General features: G+C 45.2%; 1 protein-coding gene across 1 annotated transcript in view; it reads right to left on the bottom strand.

Moving 5' to 3' along the window:
- Positions 1-23,630, bottom strand: part of LOC147448007 (uncharacterized) — an 83,570-nt gene extending 59,940 nt beyond the window's left edge. The window contains exon 1 of the mRNA XM_086524472.1: positions 23,346-23,630. Coding sequence (XP_086380598.1) covers positions 23,346-23,562 — 217 coding nt within the window. The 5' untranslated portion in view covers positions 23,563-23,630. The remainder of the gene's footprint in view (positions 1-23,345) is intronic.
- Positions 23,631-23,827: the final 197 nt, after the last annotated feature.

The raw sequence follows: 23,827 nt of genomic DNA, 5'->3' as shown, positions 1-23,827 counted from the left end.
CTGCTGAAAACTGAAAACGCTGATGGCTCTGGAGTTTCCGTCGCGATGATGGTGCAAAACGCCGGGGCTGATCTGCAACCAAAAACGCTAGGGCTGAATTCTAGTGTTTTTGTCCCGGGATTCTGCAGATGCAAAAACGCTAGGCTGATCTGCTTGGGTCTTGTCGTCGTGGCTCTGCAAATGCAAAACGCTGGCTGATCTGCGGTGATCTGATCCAAAAACGCTAGGCTGTTGCTTGGGAGCAAAAACGCTAGGTCACTTGGGGGGTTCTGCGGGGGTTCTACTGAGAAGGTGCCTGTTGAGCATGTGCTCCTGTTGCCTCTTCTGCCATTTAGTGCTAACTTGGGTTTGCTTATATATTAACTTAGCAAAATTGCCCTACCTACTTTTGTTGGAAAGTCACTTAAAAATAATAAGTGAAAATAACCAAAAATAGGGAAAATAGGCTAAATGCACTGGAAAATTCCCCTAACTGAATCTGATGGATTCTCACGGGAATACTATAACCGGCCTATACAACGTAGAGAGCGGTACTATTTCAATTACCTGTTAACTTTACACAGAGCACTGAGAAGGGAAGAGAACACAGTTGCGTCCAGCGACTAGAATGTCACTGCGCACACGAGACCGACACCCTGTAGGCCCCAAAGACTGGCGCCCCTTTCGGTATTTCTTTATTCAAATTAAGGTAGACAATCCGACCACTTAGCACAAGCTTTCACAAAGCTGTCCAAACCTGGCGAGGGCTGAAAACGCAGGTTTTCGATCGGATTTCGACAGCATAACAGCGCAAAAACTCCTGTAGGTCAAAAACACCTGTCTAGGACGAATTCCCTCGATATCTGGAAGCTTTCTGGTGAGCTGTCACAGAAATTCAGCAGGCTGTAATTCTCTGTTTTTCACTGCCGGGAGCCCAAAAGCCTGTACACGCATCCCAAGGCTCTCATGAGGCTCCCCCTATGTTCCCTTGCAGTTTAGGTGCGAAACCCTAAACCTACAAAAAAACACAGCAGGCTGTAATTCCCTGTTTCGGATCGTTTTTAGCGGAGCGAACACGCCTACGCGTGTCCCAAGGGCTCCTGCACGCAATGGGACAGTTCCCTTGTGAATTGGACAAGTTTTCACGCGAGAAAACTCTCCAAACTCGCAATCTTTTGCGATGGAACTGTGCATACCTGTGGGGGATTAGCAATTAGCTAATCCGGTTCCTGTTCAGAAGGCTCTTGCCTTGGCAAACGCGCATAAACCCCCAGAACTGTACATAGGTCAAATGAGAAGCCCACTAGAGGGGCATAACATATTGTACGTAGGGGAGAAAGAGAGCAGTATGTAGCGTGCGGGGCATCACTCCCGGCACCATACTGTGCATAGAGGGCAAGGTAAGCATTCCATAGCTTCTGTACCTGTTACAATCCACCTGAGGCTGAAAATGGCGCCCCCTTTGTTGATATGCAACTCCTTTTTGCCTCCCAGAGTGGCAGAATCGCTCACAGGCTGACACGTCGCCCAGTTTCCGAGTTTGGGCTTTCCCTGCTAAAAATATCTCAACTGGTGCGTCAATTGACTTGGCAGCAGAGCAATAGAATGTTCCCCTTGTTATTCCAGAGCTAATGACGCGAACACATTTTCCGGTCAAAAATAGCAGTTCCCTAAATTTTAGGAGATGCTTCCATGGCGTCCCTATCGGTCTCCTGACCATCATTGAAGACTACCATTTGACCAACATCTACAATGTGGGTTAATTTACTGGCCCCTTTCAACTTATAAAGTTGCAGTGACTTGACGAGTGGCCCAAATTCCAGTTTGGCGCACACGAGCTTTCATACTCATCAGAATTCAGTGCTAACTGGCTCGGGCAGTCCCTATTTGTCTGTCAAATTTGACTTTTTGGCATACTAAGCATGATCTTACAAATGTGTCAACATCTTGACGCAAAGCTGGCCAATAGAAGAATGCCTCAACCCCTTTCACTGTCGCATCAATTCCACGATGCCCAGCATAAGGTGGAGCATGACTTTCCATCAAAATCTTTGGCCGTAACTGTTTAGTAACGCATAACTTTCCATGCATCATGAGAAAGTCATTCTTAAGCATATAGTGCTCATGATGTTGCCCATCAACAAGCTGGTCATAGATCCTTGAAAAATCTGAATCTTCAGCATATTGTGTCTTCATTTCTTCTAGTTCACAATGGTACGGAATTGACACTGCTGAAATTTGGGGCTTTCGTGACAACGCATCAGCCACCACGTTCTTTTTCCCTTGCACATGCACGATCTAAAAATGGAACATTGACAAGATGTTTGCCCATCGCATGTGCTTCTCAGACAACTTCGTCTGTGTAAGAAAATATCGCAAGGTTTGATGATCCGTTTGGACAACAAAATCAGCCCTTAGCAAATAGTGTTTCCAACTAGTGAGAGCATGAATTACTGCCAACAATTCTTTCTCATAGACTTGCAAGTTCCTTTCAGTCTTCAAAAGAATTCTGCTCTCATATGCGACTACTCGGCCATTCTGCATTAAAACTGCACCAAGACTATGGCCACACGCATCACATTGAACCACAAAAGTTTTAGAAAGATCTGGCAAAATAATTACCGGATCTGAAGTCAGCTTCTCTTTCAAGTGTTTGAACGCTAAAATTCCCTTGGTTGTCCACTTGAAAGTAACTCCTTTTCCTTGCAGTGCATGGAGTGGAGAAGCAATCTCAACAAAATTTCGGATGAACCTCCTGTACTAGGAACATAAGCCTAGAAAGCTTCAAATGTCATGTACGGACTTCAAGTCTGGCCATGACCTAATTGCTTCCACTTTAGCAGGATCCATGCGTACCCCATCCTTTGAAACAATGTGCCCAAGGAAGTGAATTTCTTGCAAAAAGAACTCACTTTTCTTCGCATTGATGAGTAGCCTATTCTTGCGTAGCTCATTGAAAACTGCGGTCAAGTGGTCCCTATGCTCCTCTTCAGACTTTGAGTAGACAATCATGTCATCAAAGAAGGTACCCACAAAGTTTCTATGTGGTCTAAAAATTATGTCCATCATTCTATTAAATGTGGCAGGAGCATTTGTGAGACCAAATGGCATGACAAGAAACTCATAGAGACCAAATGTTGTCTGGAACGCAGTCTTATGGACATCTTCTGGTCTAATGCGTATCTGATGATACCCGTTCTTTAGGTCTATTCTTGTAAACAATGACGATCCCTCAAGCCGATCAAGAATGTCATCTATCCTCGGTATGGGGAACCTGTTCTTGATAGTATTCTTATTCAAGGCGCGATAGTCAATGCACATGCGCCATGAACCATCCTTCTTCTGCACTAAGAGTACAGGCAAACAAAAAGGGGATGAACTGAGCTGAATCAGCCCCTTCTCTAAAAGCTCGTTGACCTGACTCATAATCTCTTTCTGCTGGGCTGGTATGGTGGTCTATTCGGTGGACTAGAACCTGGCACAAGATCTATTGTATGATCCTCAGGTCTCTCAGGAGGTAACTCCCCTAGCAAAGAGTCCGAAAAACAATCACTGAAACCACTCAAAAAAGTTGACCTGTCTTTATCTAAGGTAGACAAATTAGATACAACTTGAGGTACTTCTTTTGCAAAGATCAAGTACGCAGAAAGATGATTCTTTATTACAGATGAAATAGCAGAAGCAGAAACAACTGGAAAAGACTCGCCTTTAAGCTTTACATCAAGGACATGAGTCTTTCCTCTATGTACAAGGGTAATCTTTTTGTTGTAAGTATCCACCATAGCATGCAACCTGTAACACCATGGGATACCCAGTAACACATCACAGCCCTCAAGTGGCATAATATGAAATTCTTCCGCATCCACATAGCTCTGAATGTGCAGACGAAGCTTTCCCAAAATGGGAGTAACAGGTTCTGAATGACCTGGGCATGCCAAACCTGCTTCCCCTGCAATACCCATCTCCTCTGCACGAATGCTCAACTCTGATGCCAATTCTGGTGATATGAAATTTGCACGGGCTCCTGGATCAAAGAAAACCAGCACTGTCTGGTCGCCCCAACCTCTGCACAGCTCCGTGGCATCTGTGTTTGGCCGGTCTCCAACCAAATCTGGAACAAATCCTGCACTTGGCTTTGGCTTCTTCCCTTTTTGGTCTGACTTGACATCCTTATCCTGTGACTTCTTCTGTGGGCATTCATTTGCAAAATGTCCTTCCTGTTCACAAATGTAGCATTTCTTGGCCTCTCTAAGAGCTTTCTGTTCTTCAAAAGTTTTGCCAGAAAAATGCCTCTTTTGTCCTTGTCCTCGTCCCGAAGAAGACTTAGACTGCTTCTTGGACGTATCACCTTCTTCAGTGGAGGGCTTCTTTGTGGGAGGCTCAGAAGGCTTTGTTGCAACATTGCCCTTGGCTGAAAACTGTTTGCCCTGGGCCCCTTTCTTGTGGCTATTAAATCCATCGGAATCTCCCTTCGAGAGATTGCTGGCCACTCTTGCATTCTCTATCAACTGAAACATATTCATGACAGTAGTCTTTGTGCAATAGTCCCTGATCTTCTTGGGCAATCCGCAACAGTACTTCTCAATTTGTTCTGACAATGGCACAAACCTGTAAGAGGTGACTAGCAACAGTGCGGCCCAAAACCGTTTATTGTACTCTTCCAGATTCGCACACTGTTTAGCATTCAACTCGTGCCATTCCGTCATCACATCCACTTCAAAAGTGTTTGTCAACCATGCAGGCGCAAAAAGTTGTTTGAATTGGACCCACGTTGTTGGGGCTTGACCTTGGTTCAACAATGCGGTCCACCATTGAAGCGCATTCCCTTTCAAGAAAGTGGCAGCCTTGCGTATCTTTGAAGATTCCGTGAAGGTTCCTCCAGCATAAGCTACATCGAACTGTTGTATGAAGGTCAAAGCCTTTAATTGGTCCTCAGTTCCTCTGAAAGTTTCAAACTTCACTCCCTGCCCACCTTCCTTGTAATCCTTAGGCTGACTCAAAGGAGCCACATTATCATAAACAGGTGCCTGTAGCAGTGGTGCTCCATGAGTGTTCATTCCAGCACTCGCATCAACTGTTTTCCCTGTCATATCTGCATTTTGTACGTATGGCTGCGAAAAACCAGCCATACCAAATTGTGTTCCAGGCACTCGAAACTGGCCATAGGCACCCTGAAAACCTGGTTGGACACCCATGTTCGCGTACATAGGGTTACCCATGCCTGTTTGCATTGTCCCGAACACATTCCCTGGCATATAACCCGTGGAAGATCCAGCCATAGCTTGAAACACTGAACCACCTCCAAAATAACCAGGATAAGTATTAGGTAATGGAAGGGTCTGACGCATAGCCTCTTCATTGCTCACTTGACCATTCACAAACGGTTCCTGTCCAGCTAAAGCAAGTTGCTTTGGATCATTGGACACCGCTAGTTGCTCAACCACATGGGCTTTCCCTCGAGCATCATGAGTCCTCTGCGCATTGGAAATCTCCTTTTCCTGCAACGGCTCGGTCATGCCTTGTGTAGGAGGCTGAAAACCCTGTGTCGGAGCCTGTAAGAATTCCTGCATCCTTGGGTTGTTAGCCAACTGCTGAAACATGTCCATGCAACAATGCAGTTGAGTTCTAAACAACCTGTCCTCTTCTTGAAGAGTTGAAGGAATTTTCTCTGTGCCATGTGAGGAAGATCCCTCTTCAGGTACTTGGTCTCTCTTCTCTGCCATATCGACAAGCTCTGTGTTGCTTTCACCCACAACAATCCACGCTGCACTTTTTAAAGAAAAAGTGACTATCCCGTCGATGGAACCATATAACCGGCCTATACAACGTAGAGGGCGGTACTATTTCAATTACCTCTTAACTTTACACAGAGCACTGAGAAGGGAAGAGAACACAGTTGCGTCCAGCGACTAGAATGTCACTGCGCACACGAGACCGACACCCTGTAGGCCCCAAAGACTGGCGCCCTTTTCGGTATTTCTTTATTCAAATTAAGGTAGACGATCCGACCACTTAGCACAAGCTTTCACAAAGCTGTCCAAACCTGGCGAGGGCTGAAAACGCAGGTTTTCGACCGGATTTCGACAGCATAACAGCGCAAAAACCCCTATAGGTCAAAAACACCTGTCTAGCACGGATTCCCTCGATATCTGGAAGCTTTCTAGTGAGCTGTCACAGAAATTCAGCGGGCTGTAATTCTCTGTTTTTCACTGCCGGGAGCCCAAAAGCCTGTACACGCATACCAAGGCTCTCATGAGGCTCCCCCGATGTTCCCTTGCAGTTTAGGTGCGAAACCCTAAACCTACAGAAAAACACAGCAGGCTGTAATTCCCTGTTTCGGATCGTTTTTAGCGGAGCGAACACGCCTACGCGTGTCCCAAGGGCTCCCGCACGCAATGGGACAGTTCCCTTGTGAATTGGACAAGTTTTCACGCGAGAAAACTCTCCAAACTAGCAATCTTTCGTGATGGAACTGTGCGTACCTGTGGGGGATTAGCAATTAGCTAATCCGGTTCCTGTTCAGAAGACTCTTGCCTTGACAAACGCGCATAAACCCCCAGAATTGTACATAGGTCAAATGAGAAGCCCACTAGTGGGGCATAACATACTGTACTTAGGGGAGAAAGAGAGCAGTATGTAGCGTGCGGGGCATCACTCCCGGCACCATACTGTGCATAGAGGGCAAGGTAAGCATTCCATAGCTTCTGTACCTGCTACAATCCACCTGAGGCTGAAAATGGCGCCCCCTTTGTTGATATGCAACTCCTTTTTGCCTCCCAGAGTGGCAGAATCGCTCACAGGCTGACACGTCGCCCAGTTTCCGAGTTTGGGCTTTCCCTGCTAAAAACATCTCCACTGGTGCGTCAGTTGACTTGGTAGCAGAGCAATAGAATGTTCCCCTTGTCATTCCAGAGCTAATGACGCGAACACATTTTCTGGTCAAAAATAGCAGTTCCCTAAATTTTAGGAGATGCTTCCATGGCGTCCCTATCGGTCTCCTGACCATCATTGAAGACTTACCATTTGACCAACATCTACAATGTGGGTTAATTTACTGGCCCCTTTCAACTTATAAAGTTGCAGTGACTTGACGAGTGGCCCAAATTCCAGTTTGGTGCACACGAGCTTCCATACTCATCAGAATTCAGTGCTAACTGGCCCGGGCAGTCCCTGTCTGACCGACCTAGATCCCCAATGTGAGAAATCCATTTTGCTGCAGCCGTTTCACACTGGCCATGCAATGTCCACTTGCACCTTTTCAAGGGTTTTGGGACAAACAAGTAAAAATAAAATAAATATATCTAATACTTATTTACGAAAGGCAACAGGAAAAATACACCTCCTGGTGACAAATACTGATGATCATGGTGTGTGCAACCAGAGGATATGCGTCTATGCTAAGTGACTGAGCATGCACGGTCTACGAATAGACTCATAAAAGTGCCAGATCACTTCTAAATCTAGACTGACTGGACTGATTGAACCCTGATCATGCTGTAGCTTGTCCACGGACACATAGGGTTGGATGTGTCACGTGACAGCTAGGCTATTCGGGGGTGTCCTGCTGAGAAGTTGCCTGTTGAGCAAGGTGCTCTTGCTGCCTCTTCTACCAGAAAGTGCTAGCGCTAGGTTTTTATTTATACAAACTTAGCAAAATTGCCCTACCTACTTTCCAACAAAAGTCACTTCATAAATAAGTGAAAAATGTCAAAAAATAGGGAAAATAGGTTTAATGCACTGGAAAATTCCCCTGATGGATGCTGATGAATTCTGATGAGAATGCTTATGATCATGCTGTGTGCAACCGGAGGATATGCATCTAATCTAAGTGTCTGGACATGCACGGTCTACGAACAGACTCACAAAAGTGCCAAATCCTTCCTATTCTAGACTGACTGGACTGAATGAACCCTTGTCGTGCTGTAGCTTGTCCACGGACACATAGGGTTGGATGTGTCACGTGATATCCCCTCCTTTTCAAAGTGAGGTACTGGTACCGAACTGTATGGCGTCGAGGGAGATCGCCAATAGCATCCGGAATCCTGGAAGGGACTCTTCGCCAGCCCACTCTGATGTGTGGGTCGTGCGGTACTTGAACTTTATAAAGGTCTGCAACGCTTGCTTCTATGGGCCGCGCCGAAAGCGACACAAAGTCTTCTGTGGCTCCTTCAATGCTTCAACTTTGTCTAGAGTCATGCTTCTTTCTTCTTCAAGAATCTCCATGGCTGAAAATTCCTGAAACCACTTCCAACACAAAAACATGAACATACCCATTCCATGTAAAGTGACTGGAAAAAATCTCATCTTCCTCAAAGACTGTGCATGCAATGCAAATGAACCAATAGACGGAGTGCCAAACCGTTCACCACACACACGTAAACAATGAGATCGAATCTTGTCTTGCCGATCTAAATCAATCAACTGTGGCAATTCACAACGGAAATGCCGATACTTGGTGCTCATAGTTTCTTGTGCTCTTTCTACAAATGTGTCATGCCAAGGAAGAGACATGGAATGTGACTTCCTTGAATGCATACTTTTCAGCTTTTCATGAACAATCCGCATACATTCGTGCTCATTCATGAGTGAAACGTGCTCAACGTACAATATGTCATGCCTAGGAAAAGGGATCACATAAAGACGCTGACTAAAATACATGAAACGATCACGAATGAAACACTCGTACAATGCGTGTTGACAAATCATTCGAACACATAGTACTTCATGTAAGGGTTCTTTGGACCTAGGCTTGAGAGCCAAGATCGGTTCTTCCTGATTGGTCGGATCTTCCCGTGGGGGTTCTTTGGACCTAGGCTCAAGAGCCAAGATCGGTGCTTCGTGATTGATTGTCTCTGCAATGAGGTTAGCTGCACTAGAAAAAGTATCCACTAACTCATTCTTCTTGTGAACAATCACATCTTCTTCACGCAAATCATCATGCTTGTGAGAAATCACATCTTGATCATGCAAATCATCATGCTTGTCATTGTCATCCAAATCATCATGCTCATTATTATCATTCAAATCATCATGCTTATCATCATGCAAATCCTGTGTGTCATGCTTTGGAGAAGAAGAGACTGAGAGAGTCTCCTTCTCTTGATTCTGTTCAAACTGCTCCTGCACAATTGAAAAGAGTCGCAAGAACTCTTTCATGTGTTGGTCGCTCTTCTCTTTTCTTGCTTTGTTCTCGCGATCAAATTTTGCTTCTCTTGCTTTGTCTTCCAAGCGGGCTTGCTCGTACTTACGCTCGATGGCTGCCAATCTTTCTTCGCGTTCACGTGCTATGGTTGCCATTCGTTCTTCGTATTTCCGTTCTATGGTGGCTGCCATTTTTTCATCGCTTTCTAGCTTACTATACATCATCATCTTGTCGAAAACCTCCATAGAAGTTAGTGCAATCCTTGGCGTAGATGGGGAATGGGGAGGGTCAGAAAAACCGCCTTGTGGGGAAAATTCTTCTTCGCCACCCTCGTGCTCATCACCTCCAAGCGAAGTATCCATCCCGCTTCGAGTGATAACCATCCACTGAAGTCTTGGGTTCTTAAGTTCACGAGGAACTTGGGTTTTTGTGGGTCTTGGGTTCTTGAGGGTCTTGAGGTTCTTAGGTTCTTGAGGTTCTTGAGGTTCTTGGGGGTCTTGAGGTTCTTGGGTTCTTGAGGTTCTTGAGTTCTTGAGGTTCTTCTTTAGCTTGCAATCTGTGTTAGAGAAGGATCTTCTCTTCACCCGAGTTCAGCTCTTTTCCTAGGGCGCACCCCTTGGCAGCCTTGCGCTCACACCAAGGTTGCTTTTTCCCACCTCATGTCGATTGGCCGGCCACTAAGTGCACGGTCCGCTCTCAATGAGTGAAAAGAGAAACATGGGGAGGCTGGACAAGCCCTTCTTTCTTGGGTTTCCTGTCACTCTTCAAAACCACGACTAGGAATCGACACGCCCAAGTGGACTTGGGTTACGTGCGACCGCAACAAGCAAAAAAAATTATGTGGTTCTTGTGGTTCTTTCCTTGAGTGATACAGAACACTGCCAAAGCTCTGATACCAATGTAAGGTGCAACAGAAGTGAATATTGAACTTTGCTCAAGATGAGTGCTCCGAACTGTGCTCAAGGTTCCTTTTACTTACGGAAGGGAGAGCCTTCCGTTCCTTAGTGAGAGAGTGCAACGGACACAAACAAAGTGAATGGACACTCTGCGTGAAAGTGCATGAGACTGAGAGAGAGAGAAGAGAATACGACACCAAATACGTTGTAAAACCCTCCTCCGAAGGCCCCACTCTCTATGGCGAGAGCGGTCTACTTATGATTGCACAAATCTCTACAATGCTTGGACTTGCCAACGATGTCGACAATGATGAGGACGACGACGAGACAGCTGAAATCTAAAAACGCTAAGGGCTGATATCTGCAAATCTTGTCTCTCTTGAATTCTGGCTCTATGTCGGTGACGATGTCGATGACGACGATGTGGCGACGACACGCTGAAAACGCAGATGCTGAAATCTACGTTTTCCGGGCGGAATCTGTAAACCTTGCGGAATCTGACCGTGCGGCGAGGATCTGCTGCTGCGAGAAGGTGAGATCTGCGAGGTTCGGGGGTTCTTCTACGAGTGCTAAAGGCTGAAAACTGAAAACGCTGGTCCTATGGCTGATTTTGTCGGGATGATCTGCAAAAACGCTAGGGTTGTTCTGCAAACCAAAAACGCTAGGGCTGTTTCCTGTCCTGCTGCAAAAACGCTAGGGTATTTGCAGAGTTTGAGGTCGCCAAGCTATGCTGAAGCAAAACGCTAGGCTGATCTGAGTGCTTGTCCAAAAACGCTAGCCAGTGCGCTGTGGAGCAAAAACGCTACGCTATTCGGGGGTGTCCTGCTGAGAAGTTGCCTGTTGAGCAAAGTGCTCCTGCTGCCTCTTTTGCCAGAAAGTGCTAGCGCTAGGTTTTTATTTATACAAACTTAGCAAAATTGCCCTACCTACTTTCCAACAAAAGTCACTTGATAAATAAGTAAAAAATAGGGAAAATAGATTTAATGCACTGGAAAATTCCCATGATGGATGCTGATGAATTCTGATGGGAATGCTTATGATCATGCTGTGTGCAACCGGAGGATATGCATCTAATCTAAGTGTCTGGACATGCACGGTCTGCGAACAGACTCACAAAACTTCCTATTCTAGACTGACTGGACTGATTGAACCCTTGTCGTATTGTAGCTTGTCCACAGACATATAGGGTTGGATGTCACGTGACATAGGAACTGAAAGAAGAAATGACTGCAGCATTTCGATCTCATAAATCTTCATAGACATGATTGCAATAAGGATTGGTTAATCAGGCATCCGTGAAGTTCGGAATGGATCTAGATGCGATTACTAAATACGTCGCCAATGGTCATGGTCTGAGATTTGGAATGAATTCTTCTATGATTTGTCATGTGATGTCCTGTGATGTTTTGTACAAGTGCTAGATGTGCCATGTCTAGTGTGTCGGTACTAACAGTCAATGTCTACTAAGACGATTTATGGCCTCTGTCTATTTTGTAGGCGTAATCGAGGGCGATAACAATACTTTCAAGAGGGGGGTATGTCACAAACTGGTGATGTGGCAGAGCCACCCAGACACACACCCTAATAAAGTTGTCCCAACTTATAGCCAAGGGACGAGGGGGGCCCAGGGATATTAAAATAAAGCGAAGAGACTGCTGACGTGGCAGGGCGTACGGATTTCCGTGAATCGCGCTAGCTGTGCATACCTCCCCAAATCGCGCTGACTCTACGGATGTCCACTTTTTGCGCTGACAACAGTGTACGAACCTCGACAAATTACTCTGGCAACTTTTGGAGAGTATTGCTTTTGAGTTGAAGCTTTTGGGGCTCTGCTTTTAGCATCCCTTGTAAATTGTTTATAAGTTGCCTTAGGGGCTCACTTCTCAGAGCATCTGGACACAGAGCCTAAGAGCGAACACCCACAGGCTCAATTGTACTTTGCTCACAGATTAATATAAAAATAAATACCGAAAGGGGCGCCAGTCTTTGGGGCCAATATCTCTTAGCACAGAAGTATGTCGGGCCGTGTCAACTCTCTTTTGTTTTGTGAATTAATTTGAAGTGAATATCTGTTGTGTCACAGCAGAATCTTGACTTGGGGTGTCCAAGTTTGTTACAAGGGAGAAGACAAGCTTTCCATTAAAGCTGTGATCACCTGCACCCACTACTCACCCACACACTGTAAAGCACTTGGGGAGTAAAAATCAGTCCCCTCATGAAATGGGCACCCCCTCTAGCTGATGCTTCTGGCAAATTGCTGCAGAGCCGCCATGTGTCCAGTTTGCCTCTCTAGAGTTAATTCCTAGTACCCATCGACCTATAAGTGTAGCGAGGGGGCCTAAATGACTTTGAGCTGAGCTTTTATTGCTGGGATTCCAATGCCGAGTGGCCCCACCATCTCGCGGTGACATGCCCTTCCCAATTGCGGGTGAAACTCTCGGTCGTCGGCCGTTTCACACTGGCCATGCAATGTCCGACCATTTGTGACTTCAAAAAGAGGGTCCCAAAAATTAAATAAAAATCATTGAAAAGTGCGTGCGGGAGCACCTCAGACACGCGTAGGCGTGCTCGCTCCGCTCGAAACGGTCCAAAACAGAGAATTACAGCCTGCTGTGTTTTTCTGTAGGTTTAGGGTTTCGCACCTAAACTTTAGGGAATCGCCAGGGGAGCCTCGGAAAGGCCTTGGGATGCATGTACAGGGTTGTAGGCACCTAACAGTGGCAAAACAAAAAATTACAGCACCTCACCGTAAAGCTTCCAAAATGCGGGGGAAAGCGTCCTAGGCGTGTACTTTTGACCTACAGGGATTTTGCGCCGTTATGCTAGCGAAATTGGGTCCAAAACCTGCAATTACAGCCATGGACAGGTTTGGGCAGCTTGGTGAGAGTTAGGTGAAAGTGTTCGGATCGGTTTTTGCAATAAGAATAAAGAAATATCAAAAGGGACGCCAATTTTTGGGGCCAACAGGTTGTCAGCATCTGCTCGGAGCGCTCTAGCTTCCGAGCCGTGTGTGTTTGAAGTGTCAATTCCTGTTACCAGTTCTATCTGCAAAGTTTCTCTGTGTTTTAAAGTCTAAAGTAAAGTTTCGGGTGAAAAAGCCTATCGCCTCACGGGCCGGTTTCATTTGCCAAAAGAAATCTGACAGCATTATCTGCAATAGAAGTCAGACTCTATTCAGAGACTTATGGGACATGCCAAGGAAGGTTTTGGAATGCATGCCGGCTCATTGACTTGTCCTATGAACAGGCTAGTGTCCACCTCTACAGGGCAAGAGTCTTCTAGTGAAGAGAATGAATCAGGGGAACCGGATGAAGGTTAATTAGAGGATTCCGAGGAAGTAGGCGAATCAGATGATAGTGCATTCGAGGGTACCGGCGAACCAAGGGAACCAAATCCAAGTCCATCAGAGGATTCGAGAGAAGCAAGGGAATCAGTTGACGGTTCCTCAAAGAATTCAAACAACTGACGTTGACGTGTCGGCGTAATCGAGGGCGATTACAATTCTTTCAAGAGGGGGGAAGGTCACCAAGTGATGGCGTGGAGTGCTCAACTTGGCCGAGTGGACAAGAGAAATTGAACCGAGTAAATTGAAAAACTTGTGAAGTATGGGCCGAGGGCCGAAAGCCCTAAAAACCAAAAAAAGCTTGATCTCTAAAGGAGTCTCATAAATTGCGTTGAATGCTGACATGGCAAGGCAATACCGACTACTGACATGGCATGCCTGTACAGAAATCCCGCGTTTTGCACTAACACTACCACGTGGTAGGCTATAGGGATTTCCGTAATTTGCGCTAGCAAATTTTGTTGTTTTCTTTTACGCGTTGTTTTTGGGGACAAGGGGTTTTGGGGATAAGTGCTTTTGAATTGATGCTTTTGGGGACGAGGGCTTTTGGGGATAAGTGCTTTTGAAATGATGCTTTTGGGGCTCTACTTTTGAGCATACCTTGTATTGTTTATAAGGACCCTTGGGGCCTCACTATGAGAGCATCTGGACGCAGAGTCTCAGAGAGAGAGTTGGACCCTTGGGAGTTATACTTTGCAAGCATAATAATAAAGAAATTCCGGAAGGGACGCATCTCTTTGAGGCCAGTGCGTCTTGGCTCGGAACTCCACCGTGCCGTGTCGACTCTCCTCTCTCTCTCTTTCTCGTCAAGTTCAGTGATTTTGCAATTTCTATTCGTGTGTTTCTATTGATTTCTTGCTTGGAGTGTCCAAGCATGTAACACATCATGTCAAAGTCATTGCCCAACCTAACATCTCAACAATTCCTTAAGGCAGCTTTTGTAGGATAAAGGAAGCAAATGGACCGTCAGTCGCCCAAGATTCTTTGGCGTCCCAGCAAGATCCCTCCAGTGTTTTTGCATGAGAATGCTCCATCCAAGTGAATCTAGCCTTTTTTGCAACTTACGTGCCAGATCTGTGGTTTTTATTGCGTGCATGGGCAGCCATTGTAACGGGAAGGAACCATGTGCCAACTGGAAAAACGGACTGGAACACACTTTAAGTACTTCAAAACAGCTGAACTGAAAAGAGAGATCCACACGAGAGAGACAAAGTGGCGGATCAGTTCCACTCCCAAATTGTACTGGCCCCAAATCCTAGCGCCCCTTTCAGTGTTTCTTTATATTATATTGCTTCCACAAGGTTGCACCTTCCGGGCTCTGCTCTGCTCCTCCACAAGGTAAGATGCTAAAAGAGGAACCCCCCCCCCCCCCAAAAAAAGTACATATTTAAAGGCCCTTGGCCTCTCCAAAAGCATCTCACATGAAAAGCAACAAAAATCTGCGGCCTAGAAGACTGTCTATACAGCACTGCCACGTCACCAACTGTTTCCAAAAATCGCAAACAGAGGCATACACTGCTACAATGTCAGCATCTCCACGCAAAGCGAAGTTATGCTAGGCCCTCGACTAGAATCTACAAGTTGGTAGGGTTAGGATTTATAATCCTAACCCCTTTTTGTCTTTTATTGAGGTTTTAAGCCCCTCGGCCGAGATCTGTAAGTTAGCTAGGGTTAGGATTTTGGAGTCCTAACTCCCTTCATCTTCAATGGTTGACACGTCAGCAGTTTGTGACATACCCCCCTCTTGAAAGAAGAGTAATCATCCACGATGACCTACGAAACGCAATCAATTTAGATCAAAAATCCAAGGGTCAAATGAGGGTCATTCGGTATTCTCATTCCGTATCGGAGCTCTTGATATTCTAGCGTAGCAAAGTTAGCCATCACACCCAAACCGCGCGCATCTTTATAGGGGTATCTAGATGCATTAAGATCACATACCCAAGCAATCCCACCCAATTTGGAATATAAATCATAGTCACAAGGGACGCATTCGGGGAAGGGGGACGGGGCTCAAATGGATTTTTAGTGTAAAAAAGAGGGTAGGACGGCAAGTGGGGACGGGAAGCCCAAAAAAGGGCGTCCCCTGTGACTATGATATAAATGGTTGGCACATCACAATGCAACATAAATGATTACAAATGCAGTCACAAGACATAAAAACATAAACTCCCCAATGAATACTCCTCTCAAGAGCTTAAATCCGGGCACATACAACCAACTATCCCCCAGGCCGTAGCCTACATCGCTTGGAGGTTTCATTTACAATTGAACACTCCCTAGACCGCAGCTTGCGTCGTTTAGAGGTTTCCAAGTCGACATCCACATCAATACTCCCCCAGGACCAAGACCCAAGCCATGAGTTATTCATATATTTTCAATCACAATTTTCTCTTAAATACTCCTCCCACACCATTGTCCGAGCCATGAGGTATTCACAGCATTGAAACCAAAATCAAACAATCTCAATCGGCACCAAGACAAGTTCAAAACAAATAAAGTCTATTTCAAACCGATTACAAAAATTATTTTCAAACAAAGTTCAAAAAAAAGTATCTAAATGTCACGTGACACATCCAACCCTATGTGTCTGTGGACAAGCTACAGCATGATCAGGGTTCAATTCAGTCAAGTCAGTCTAGAATAGGAAGTGATCTGGCACTTTTGTGAGTCTGTTCACAGACCGTGCATGTCCAGACACTTAGAATAGATGCATATCCTCTGGTTGCACACAGCATGACCATCAGATTCCAGTCAGATCCCATCAGTATCATTTTCTAGTGCATTTAGCCTATTTTACCTATTTTTGACATTTTTCACTTATTATTTTTAAGTGACTTTTGTTGGAAAGTATATAGGGCAATTTTGCTAAGTTTGTATATAAGCAAACCAGAGGTAGCACTTTCTGGCAGAAGAGGCAGCAGGAGCACCTTGCTGAACAGGCAACTTCTCAGCAAGACCAACCCCCGCGACAACTCTGGCGTTTTCTCTCAACAGAAGGCCTAGCGTTTTTGCATCAGATCAGCCTAGCGTTTTGCATTTGCAGAACAACCGGCGACAAATTTGCACATTTTCAGCCCTAGCGTGTTTGCATCTGCATCATAACCCAGTGTTTTGCAAATTCTCCGCGACGGAAACTCAAGAACCATCAGCGTTTTCAGTTTTCAGCCCTTAGTCACCGCTGATCAAGTCCTGAACCTCGCAGATCTCACCTTCCCGCAGCAATTCCTCGCCGCACGGTCAATTTCCGCAAGCTTTACAGTTTCAGCCCAGAAAACGCAGATTTCAGCATCTGCGTTTTCAGCGCGTCGTCGTCGCATCGTCGCCATCGACATCGTCACCAACATAGAGTCAAAATTCAGCAAATAGAAGATTTGTAGATTTCAGCAATTAGCCTTTCAAATTTCAGCCCGTGTCGTCGTCGACATCGTCGGCAAGTCCAAGCATTGTAGAGATTTGTGCAATCATAAGTAGACCACTCTCGCCATAGAGAGTGGGGCCTTCGGAGGAGGGTTTTACGTCTCTGGTGTCATATTCTCTTCTCTCTCTATCTCTCAGTCTCATACACTTGCACGCACAGTGTCCATTCACTTTGTTTATGATCATTGCACTCTCTCATTAAGAACGGAAGGCTCTCCCTTCCATAAGAACAAAAGGAAGCTTGAGCACAGTTCCGAGCACTCATCTTGAGCAAAGTTCAAACATTCATTCCGCTGCACCTAACATTGGTATCAGAGCTTTGGCAGTGTTCTGTATCACTCAAGGAAAGAACCACAAGAATCACAAGAATTTTTTTTGCTTGTTGCGGTCGCACGAACCCAAGTTCGCTTGGGAGTGGCCATTCCTAGTCGTGTTTTTGAAGAGTGACAGGAATTTCAGGAAAGAAGGGCTTGTCCAGCCTCCCCTTGTGCCTCTTTTCACTCATTGAGAGCGGACCGTGAACTTAGCGGCCGGCCAATTGACGTGAGGTGGGCAAAAGCAACCTCGGTGTGAGCGCAAGGCCGCAAGGGGTGCGCCCGCAGAAAAGAGTAGAACTCGGGTGAAGAGAAGATCCTTCTCAAACACAGATTGCAAGCGAAAGAAGAACCTCACGCCCCCGCAAGAACCTCAAGAACTCAAGAACCCCAAGAACCAAGACCCACAAGAACCCAAATTCCTCGTGAACTTAAGAACCCAAGACCACAAGATTGAAGAACCCACAAGAACCCACGATTTCAGAATGGTCATCACTCAAAGCGGAATGGATACTTCGCTTAGAGGTGATGAGTATGAGAGAGGCGAAGAAGAATTTTCCTCACCAGGAGGTTTTTCCGACCCTCCCCCTTCCCCATCTACGTCAAGGATTGCACTAACTCCTATGGAGGCTTTCGACAAGATGGTGATGGACATGAAGTTAGACCACGAAGCACGAAAAGCACAAAGAGAAGCAGACAGAAAGGCCTACAAAGAAGAAATGGCAGCCATAGAGCGCCAGTACGACTTGGAAGAAAAATAAAGTCAAGCCAAATTGGATCGCGAGAACAAAGAAAGAGAAGCACAATTTGATCGCGAGAACAACGAAAGACAAGCAGAATATGACCGCAAGAACAAAGCAAGACAAGAGAAGAGCGACCAACACATGAAAGAGTTCTTGAGACTCTTTTCTCAAGTGCAGGCGCACTTTGCACAGAATCAAGAAAAGGAGACTCTCTCAGTCTCTTCTTCTCCAAAGCAAGACACACATGATTTGCATGATAATTTGAATGACAATGACAAGCATAATGATTTGAATGATAATGATGAGCATGATGATTTGGATGACACTGACAAGCATGATGATTTGCATGATCAAGATGTGATTTCTCACAAGCATGATGATTTGCATGATCAAGATGTGATTTCTCACAAGCATGATAAGTTGCATGAAAAAGATGTGATTGTTCACAAGGATGATGTGTTAGTTGATGCTTTTTCTAGCGAAGCTAACCTCGTTGCAGATTCGATCAATCATGAAGGATCGATCTTGGCTCTCGAGCCTAGGTCCAAAGCACCCTCACAGGAAGTATTATGTGTTCGCATGATTAGTAGCACGCATTGTACGAGTGTTTAATTCGTGATCGTTGCCTGTATTTTAGTCAGTGTCTGTATGTGATCCCTTTTCCTAGGCATGACATATTGTACGTTGAGCACGTTTCACTCATGAATGAGCATGGATGTATGCGGATTTCTCATGAAAAGCTGAAAAGTATGCATTCAAGGAAGTCACATTCCATGTCTCTTCCTTGGCATGACACATTTGTAGAAAGAGCACATGAAAGTATGAGCACCAAGCATGGGCATTTCCGTTGTGAATTGCCACAGTTGATTGATTTAGATCAAAAGAGAAAGATTTGATCTCATTGTTTGCATGTGTGTGGTGAACGGTTTAGCACTCACTCTCTTTGTTCATCTACATTGCATGCACAGTCTTTTAGGAAGACAAGATTTTTTCCACTCACTTTACATGGAATGGGTATGTTCATGTTTTTGTGTCGGAAGTGGTTTCAGGAATCTTCAGCCATGGAGATTCTTGAAGGAGAAAGAAGCATGACTCTCGACGAAGTTGAAGCATTGAAGGAGACTCAGGAGTCAGAAGGCTTTGTGCCGCTTTCGGCATGGCCCAAAGAAGCAAGCGTTCAACCTTTATGAAGTTCAAGTACCGCACGACCCACACGTCAGTGTGGGCCGGCGAAGAGTCCCTTCCAAGATTTCGGATGCTATTGGCGATCTCCCTCGACGCCATACAGTTCGGTACCAGTACCTCACTTTGAAAAGGAGGGGATGTCACATGACACATCCAACCCTATGTGTCCGTGGACAAGCTACACCATGATCAAGATTCAATTCAGTCAAGTCAGTCTAGAACAGGAAGTGATCTGGCACTTTTGTGAGTCTGTTCGCAGACCGTGCATGTCCAGACACTTAGATTAGATGCATATCCTCTAGTTGCACACAGCATGACCATCAGATTCCAATCAGATCCCATCAGTAGCATTTTCCAGTGCATTTAGTCTATTTTACCTATTTTTGACATTTTTCACTTATTATTTTTAAGTGACTTTGTTGGAAAGTATATAGGGCAATTTTGTTAAGTTTGTATATAAGCAAACCAGAGCTAGCACTTTCTGGCAGAAGAGGTAACAAGAGCACCTTGCTCAACAGGCAACTTCTCAGCAAGACCAACCCGCGCAACAACTCTGGTGTTTTCTCTCAACAGAAGGCCTAGCGTTTTTGCATAAGATCAGCCTAACGTTTTGCATTTGCAGAACAACCGGCGACAAATTTGCACATTTTCAGCCCTAGCGTTTTGCATCTACATCATAACCCAGCGTTTTGCAAATTCTCCGCGACGGAACCTCAAGAACCATCAGCGTTTTCAGTTTTCAGCCCTTAGACACCGCCGATCAAGTCCCGAACCTCGCAGATCTCACCTTCTCGCAGCAGTTCCTCGCCGCACGGTCAGTTTCCGCAAGATTTACAGTTTCAGCCCGGAAAACGCAGATGCTGAGCGTCGTCGTCGCATCGTCGCCATCGACATCGTCACCGACATAGAGTCAGAATTCAGCAAATAGAAGATTTGCAGATTTCAGCCATTAGCCTTTCAGATTTCAGCCCGTCTCGTCGTCTCCTCATCGTGGTCGACATCGTCGACAAGTCCAAGCATTGTAGAGATTTGTGCAATCATAAGTAGACCACTCTCGCCATAGAGAGTGGGGCCTTCAGAGGAGGGTTTTACGTCTCTGGTGTCGTATTCTCTTTTCCTTTCACGTTTTCAGTTTTCAGCCCTTAGACACCGCCGATCAAGTCCCGAACCTCGCAGATCTCACCTTCTCGCAGCAGTTCCTCGCCGCACGGTCAGTTTCCGCAAGATTTACAGTTTCAGCCCGGAAAACGCAGATGCTGAGCGTCGTCGTCGCATCGTCGCCATCGACATCGTCACCGACATAGAGTCAGAATTCAGCAAATAGAAGATTTGCAGATTTCAGCCATTAGCCTTTCAGATTTCAGCCCGTCTCGTCGTCTCCTCATCGTGGTCGACATCGTCGACAAGTCCAAGCATTGTAGAGATTTGTGCAATCATAAGTAGACCACTCTCGCCATAGAGAGTGGGGCCTTCAGAGGAGGGTTTTACGTCTCTGGTGTCGTATTCTCTTTTCTCTCTATCTCTCAGTCTCATACACTTGCACGCACAGTGTCCATTCACTTTGTTTATGATCATTGCACTCTCTCATTAAGAACGGAAGGCTCTCCCTTCCATAAGAACAAAAGAAACCTTGAGCACAGCTCGGAGCACTCATCTTGAGCGAAGTTCAAACATTCATTCCGCTGTACCTTACACTAAATACAAAGCAAACTAAAAATCGTTCCACGTTAGTCTCGGTCAATCGAACTCGAAGTACGACTAGCTTGTCATTCTGCACCAAAGTAATGGTTCAATTTCGGATTTGAATGGTAGTAGGGTTCTTGTCGTACCAAGGCATGCCAAAAAGAGCGCCGTAATGCCCTAACTTCATGATGTCAAAGTCTATCTTGCTAGGGTAGCCTTGGATGGTGACCCAAAGAGCACCAATGAGAGGTACAACTTTATGAGTTTGCCTTGTGGCTAGCTCGGCCCAAGTTCTCCAACAAAATGCCAGGGTAGCCTTGGATGGTGACCAGAAGAGCACCAATGAGAGGTACAACTTTATGAGTTGCCTTGTGGCTAGCTCGGCCTCAAGTTCTCAAACAAACTAACAATATTCAAGTCCATCTGTTTGAGGAACTTTAGAAGAAGATAAGCGCCTTGAAGCCATTGATCTTTCCATATGCTTTGCACAATTCTTTGAAGTTTGGAGCCCTCAATAGAGATTCCATAAATTTGGGGAACAAGTCTTGTTGCAATTTTGGCTTTCTTAGTAGGAGGCTGCTCTGAAAGCTTATCCCCTTTATTAGGAAATACATATGAGGTGTGTCCCATCTGAAAACATTCAAAGCATCTACCTACTTGCTATAGAGTTTCTCATTGGTGAAGTGTCAAATAAGGTCTTACGGGTTCCCATGTCGTACTACTTATACAAATACAGTCCAACCTTTTTTTGTTTGGTAGCATATATCTTGAGTCTTTGGTCTTTGTGCCCACTCCCTAAGTAATTTTTCATAAGTTTGTTAGGCCCTTTAACCTTAGACCTAGGTATAGTTCTGAGGTGATTTGCAGATGTTTTATGGAGTTTTTTTGGAAAACACACCGTACTATCCAAAATGTATGATATAATTTAAACTACACCATATTTTCCCGTACGAAACTTTATCGAACGACTGTACAAGGACAACCCTGGTTGTCAGTTGATCTTCCGTAACAAACTCCTATCTTCCTTTTATAAGCTTGTTGCCGACCGTTGCATGGTCCATAAGCTCTTGCATAGTAGAAACCTTGCTTGGACAAACAGTTTTCCTTTAGAGGTGATGGTAGTAAAATGGTATAGCATTCACACTCGTCCTTCAAGTTATCAGAGACACCGGAAGGTAACATCAAGGAACCTCAGGCTGTAGTCTTCCATGCTTTCCATGGCAAGCATTTTCAGGTTACCCCATTCTACCAAAAGATGAACTCCAATTAGGGATGTCATGTGGCTCCAAGCAAAAGTATTCTTGAAAGCTTGCCAAGTCCTTGGAGTGTGCGGCTTGGTAGCTATAAAACACCACCAGTACATAGCATTATCTTTGAGAAAACCGGTGGCTCGAGAGATCTTTGATTCTTTAGTGTAGTTCCCCAGAGCATAGATGTTGTCAAATTGGTGCAAGAACTGTAAGGCTTTCTATCTTTCACTCCTAAAAGGTGAAAATTTTTATTGTAAATCCACCATCCTTGAAATCCTTTGGCTGATGTGGTGCAAATCCAGGATGTGGATAGTAAGGGTAAGCATACGGGCTCCAACCGTTATACCCAGGTGGCACTGGGGGAGGTGATGGCAACGGAGGTGGCAAAGGCAGTTGCACTAGGTAGGAATCAAATGGTTGCACAGGGTAGAAATCAAATGGTTGCACCATGCTCCTGAAAACTCCCCCGATCGGAAAAGAGGACTGAGTACATTGTCAAGAAGAAACTTTTGAGCTTTCTGATGCTAGAGTAGGAGGAACAGCCCGAGGCAACATAGGTGGCGACATGTAGTTCAGAAACTGCTCAAAGCTCTGCAAAATCGGGAGGTTCCATTGAGGATGCCTCTAGAGTATGTCGCAGAGTTCATTGAAAGGAGGAACTACACGTACTCTGTGGAATCCAAAAGCACCATCTTGATCTCTCTATTCTTAGAGGGACGTGTTTGCTTTTAGAAAAGCAAATGCCTGAAGCTTTGATACCACTGTAACGGGAGGGACTGGAAAGAACAAGCTGGAACAGACTTTTAGCACTTCCAATCAACTGAATAGAAAGAGAGAGAATGTCACAAGTTGGTGACGTGGCGTGTCGAACCTAAGGAATTGGCGAGAGGACAAGGGGTTAGGTAGAGTTCCACTCCCAAACTACAATGGCCCCAAGCTGTGGCACCCCTTTCAGTATTTCTTTATATTGCTTCCACAAGGTTACAACTTCGGGGCTCTAATCAAAATATACGCTCATACGCTGCAATGTCTATTAAAGCCATGAGCCGTTTTTTTTTCATAGAGAGTCAACTTGACTACACAAAAGGAGAACAACTAAAGAATGCCACTTCTTCTCATTGTAAAGATAGTGGGCTATCATCATTTTTAAAGCAAGTTCTTGTGAGTCATTAAGAAATTTCCAAAGATATTTTATTTTATACTTTTGCTTTTAATGTGCCTTATATGGCGTGATGCCCAATGTGGAATGTATCCAATAATCTATCTGGTCAGTCCTATAGGTTGACTTCTGGTCAGTCCTATAGGTTGACTTCTGCCTCCAAAGGAAGTTAATAGAACTCTCTCTCTCTCTCTCTCTCTCTCTCTCTCTCTCTCTCTCTCTCTCTCTTACCTGAGGCCTTGGTGATAGCCACATCCCTCTCAACCCTGGCCATATCTTCCGCTTCTTTGTTCATCCAAGTGACAAGATCTTGTCCATTGCAACGCCAAGCCTGAAGATCTATCTGCTTGAGGCGAGTAACCAGTGAGCCCAAACTATCGGATATGCGCTCGACCTCCAGACTGTGATTCATCAAGACTCGATTTGCTTGGTCCTGAGCGTGAGTCATAATAGTGCAAGCGATTACTCAGAAAAATGAAGCCGCTTCGCCAGCTTCTGTTGTAGAAAACGATACGTGTACAAGATTCAAATTTAAATAGCGTGTTTTCAACGCCTTGCTATGTGGCAAAATGTCATAGCTCATGAAATTGGGTTCACACATATCCGCCCTTTTCTTCATATCTTTACCACACTTGTTACCTCACCACTAGAGTTTGAAATATGGCCCACATGACAAAGCCTGCGAAATTTAGAGTATTGGACTATAAAAACCT

This window comes from Adiantum capillus-veneris, chromosome 11 (genome assembly GCF_014529385.1).
Source record: "Adiantum capillus-veneris isolate H3 chromosome 11, ASM1452938v2, whole genome shotgun sequence".
Classification (NCBI taxonomy): domain Eukaryota; kingdom Viridiplantae; phylum Streptophyta; class Polypodiopsida; order Polypodiales; family Pteridaceae; genus Adiantum; species Adiantum capillus-veneris.
Note: the sequence above shows the minus strand (reverse complement) of the source record. Positions and strands in the feature narration are given on the sequence as shown.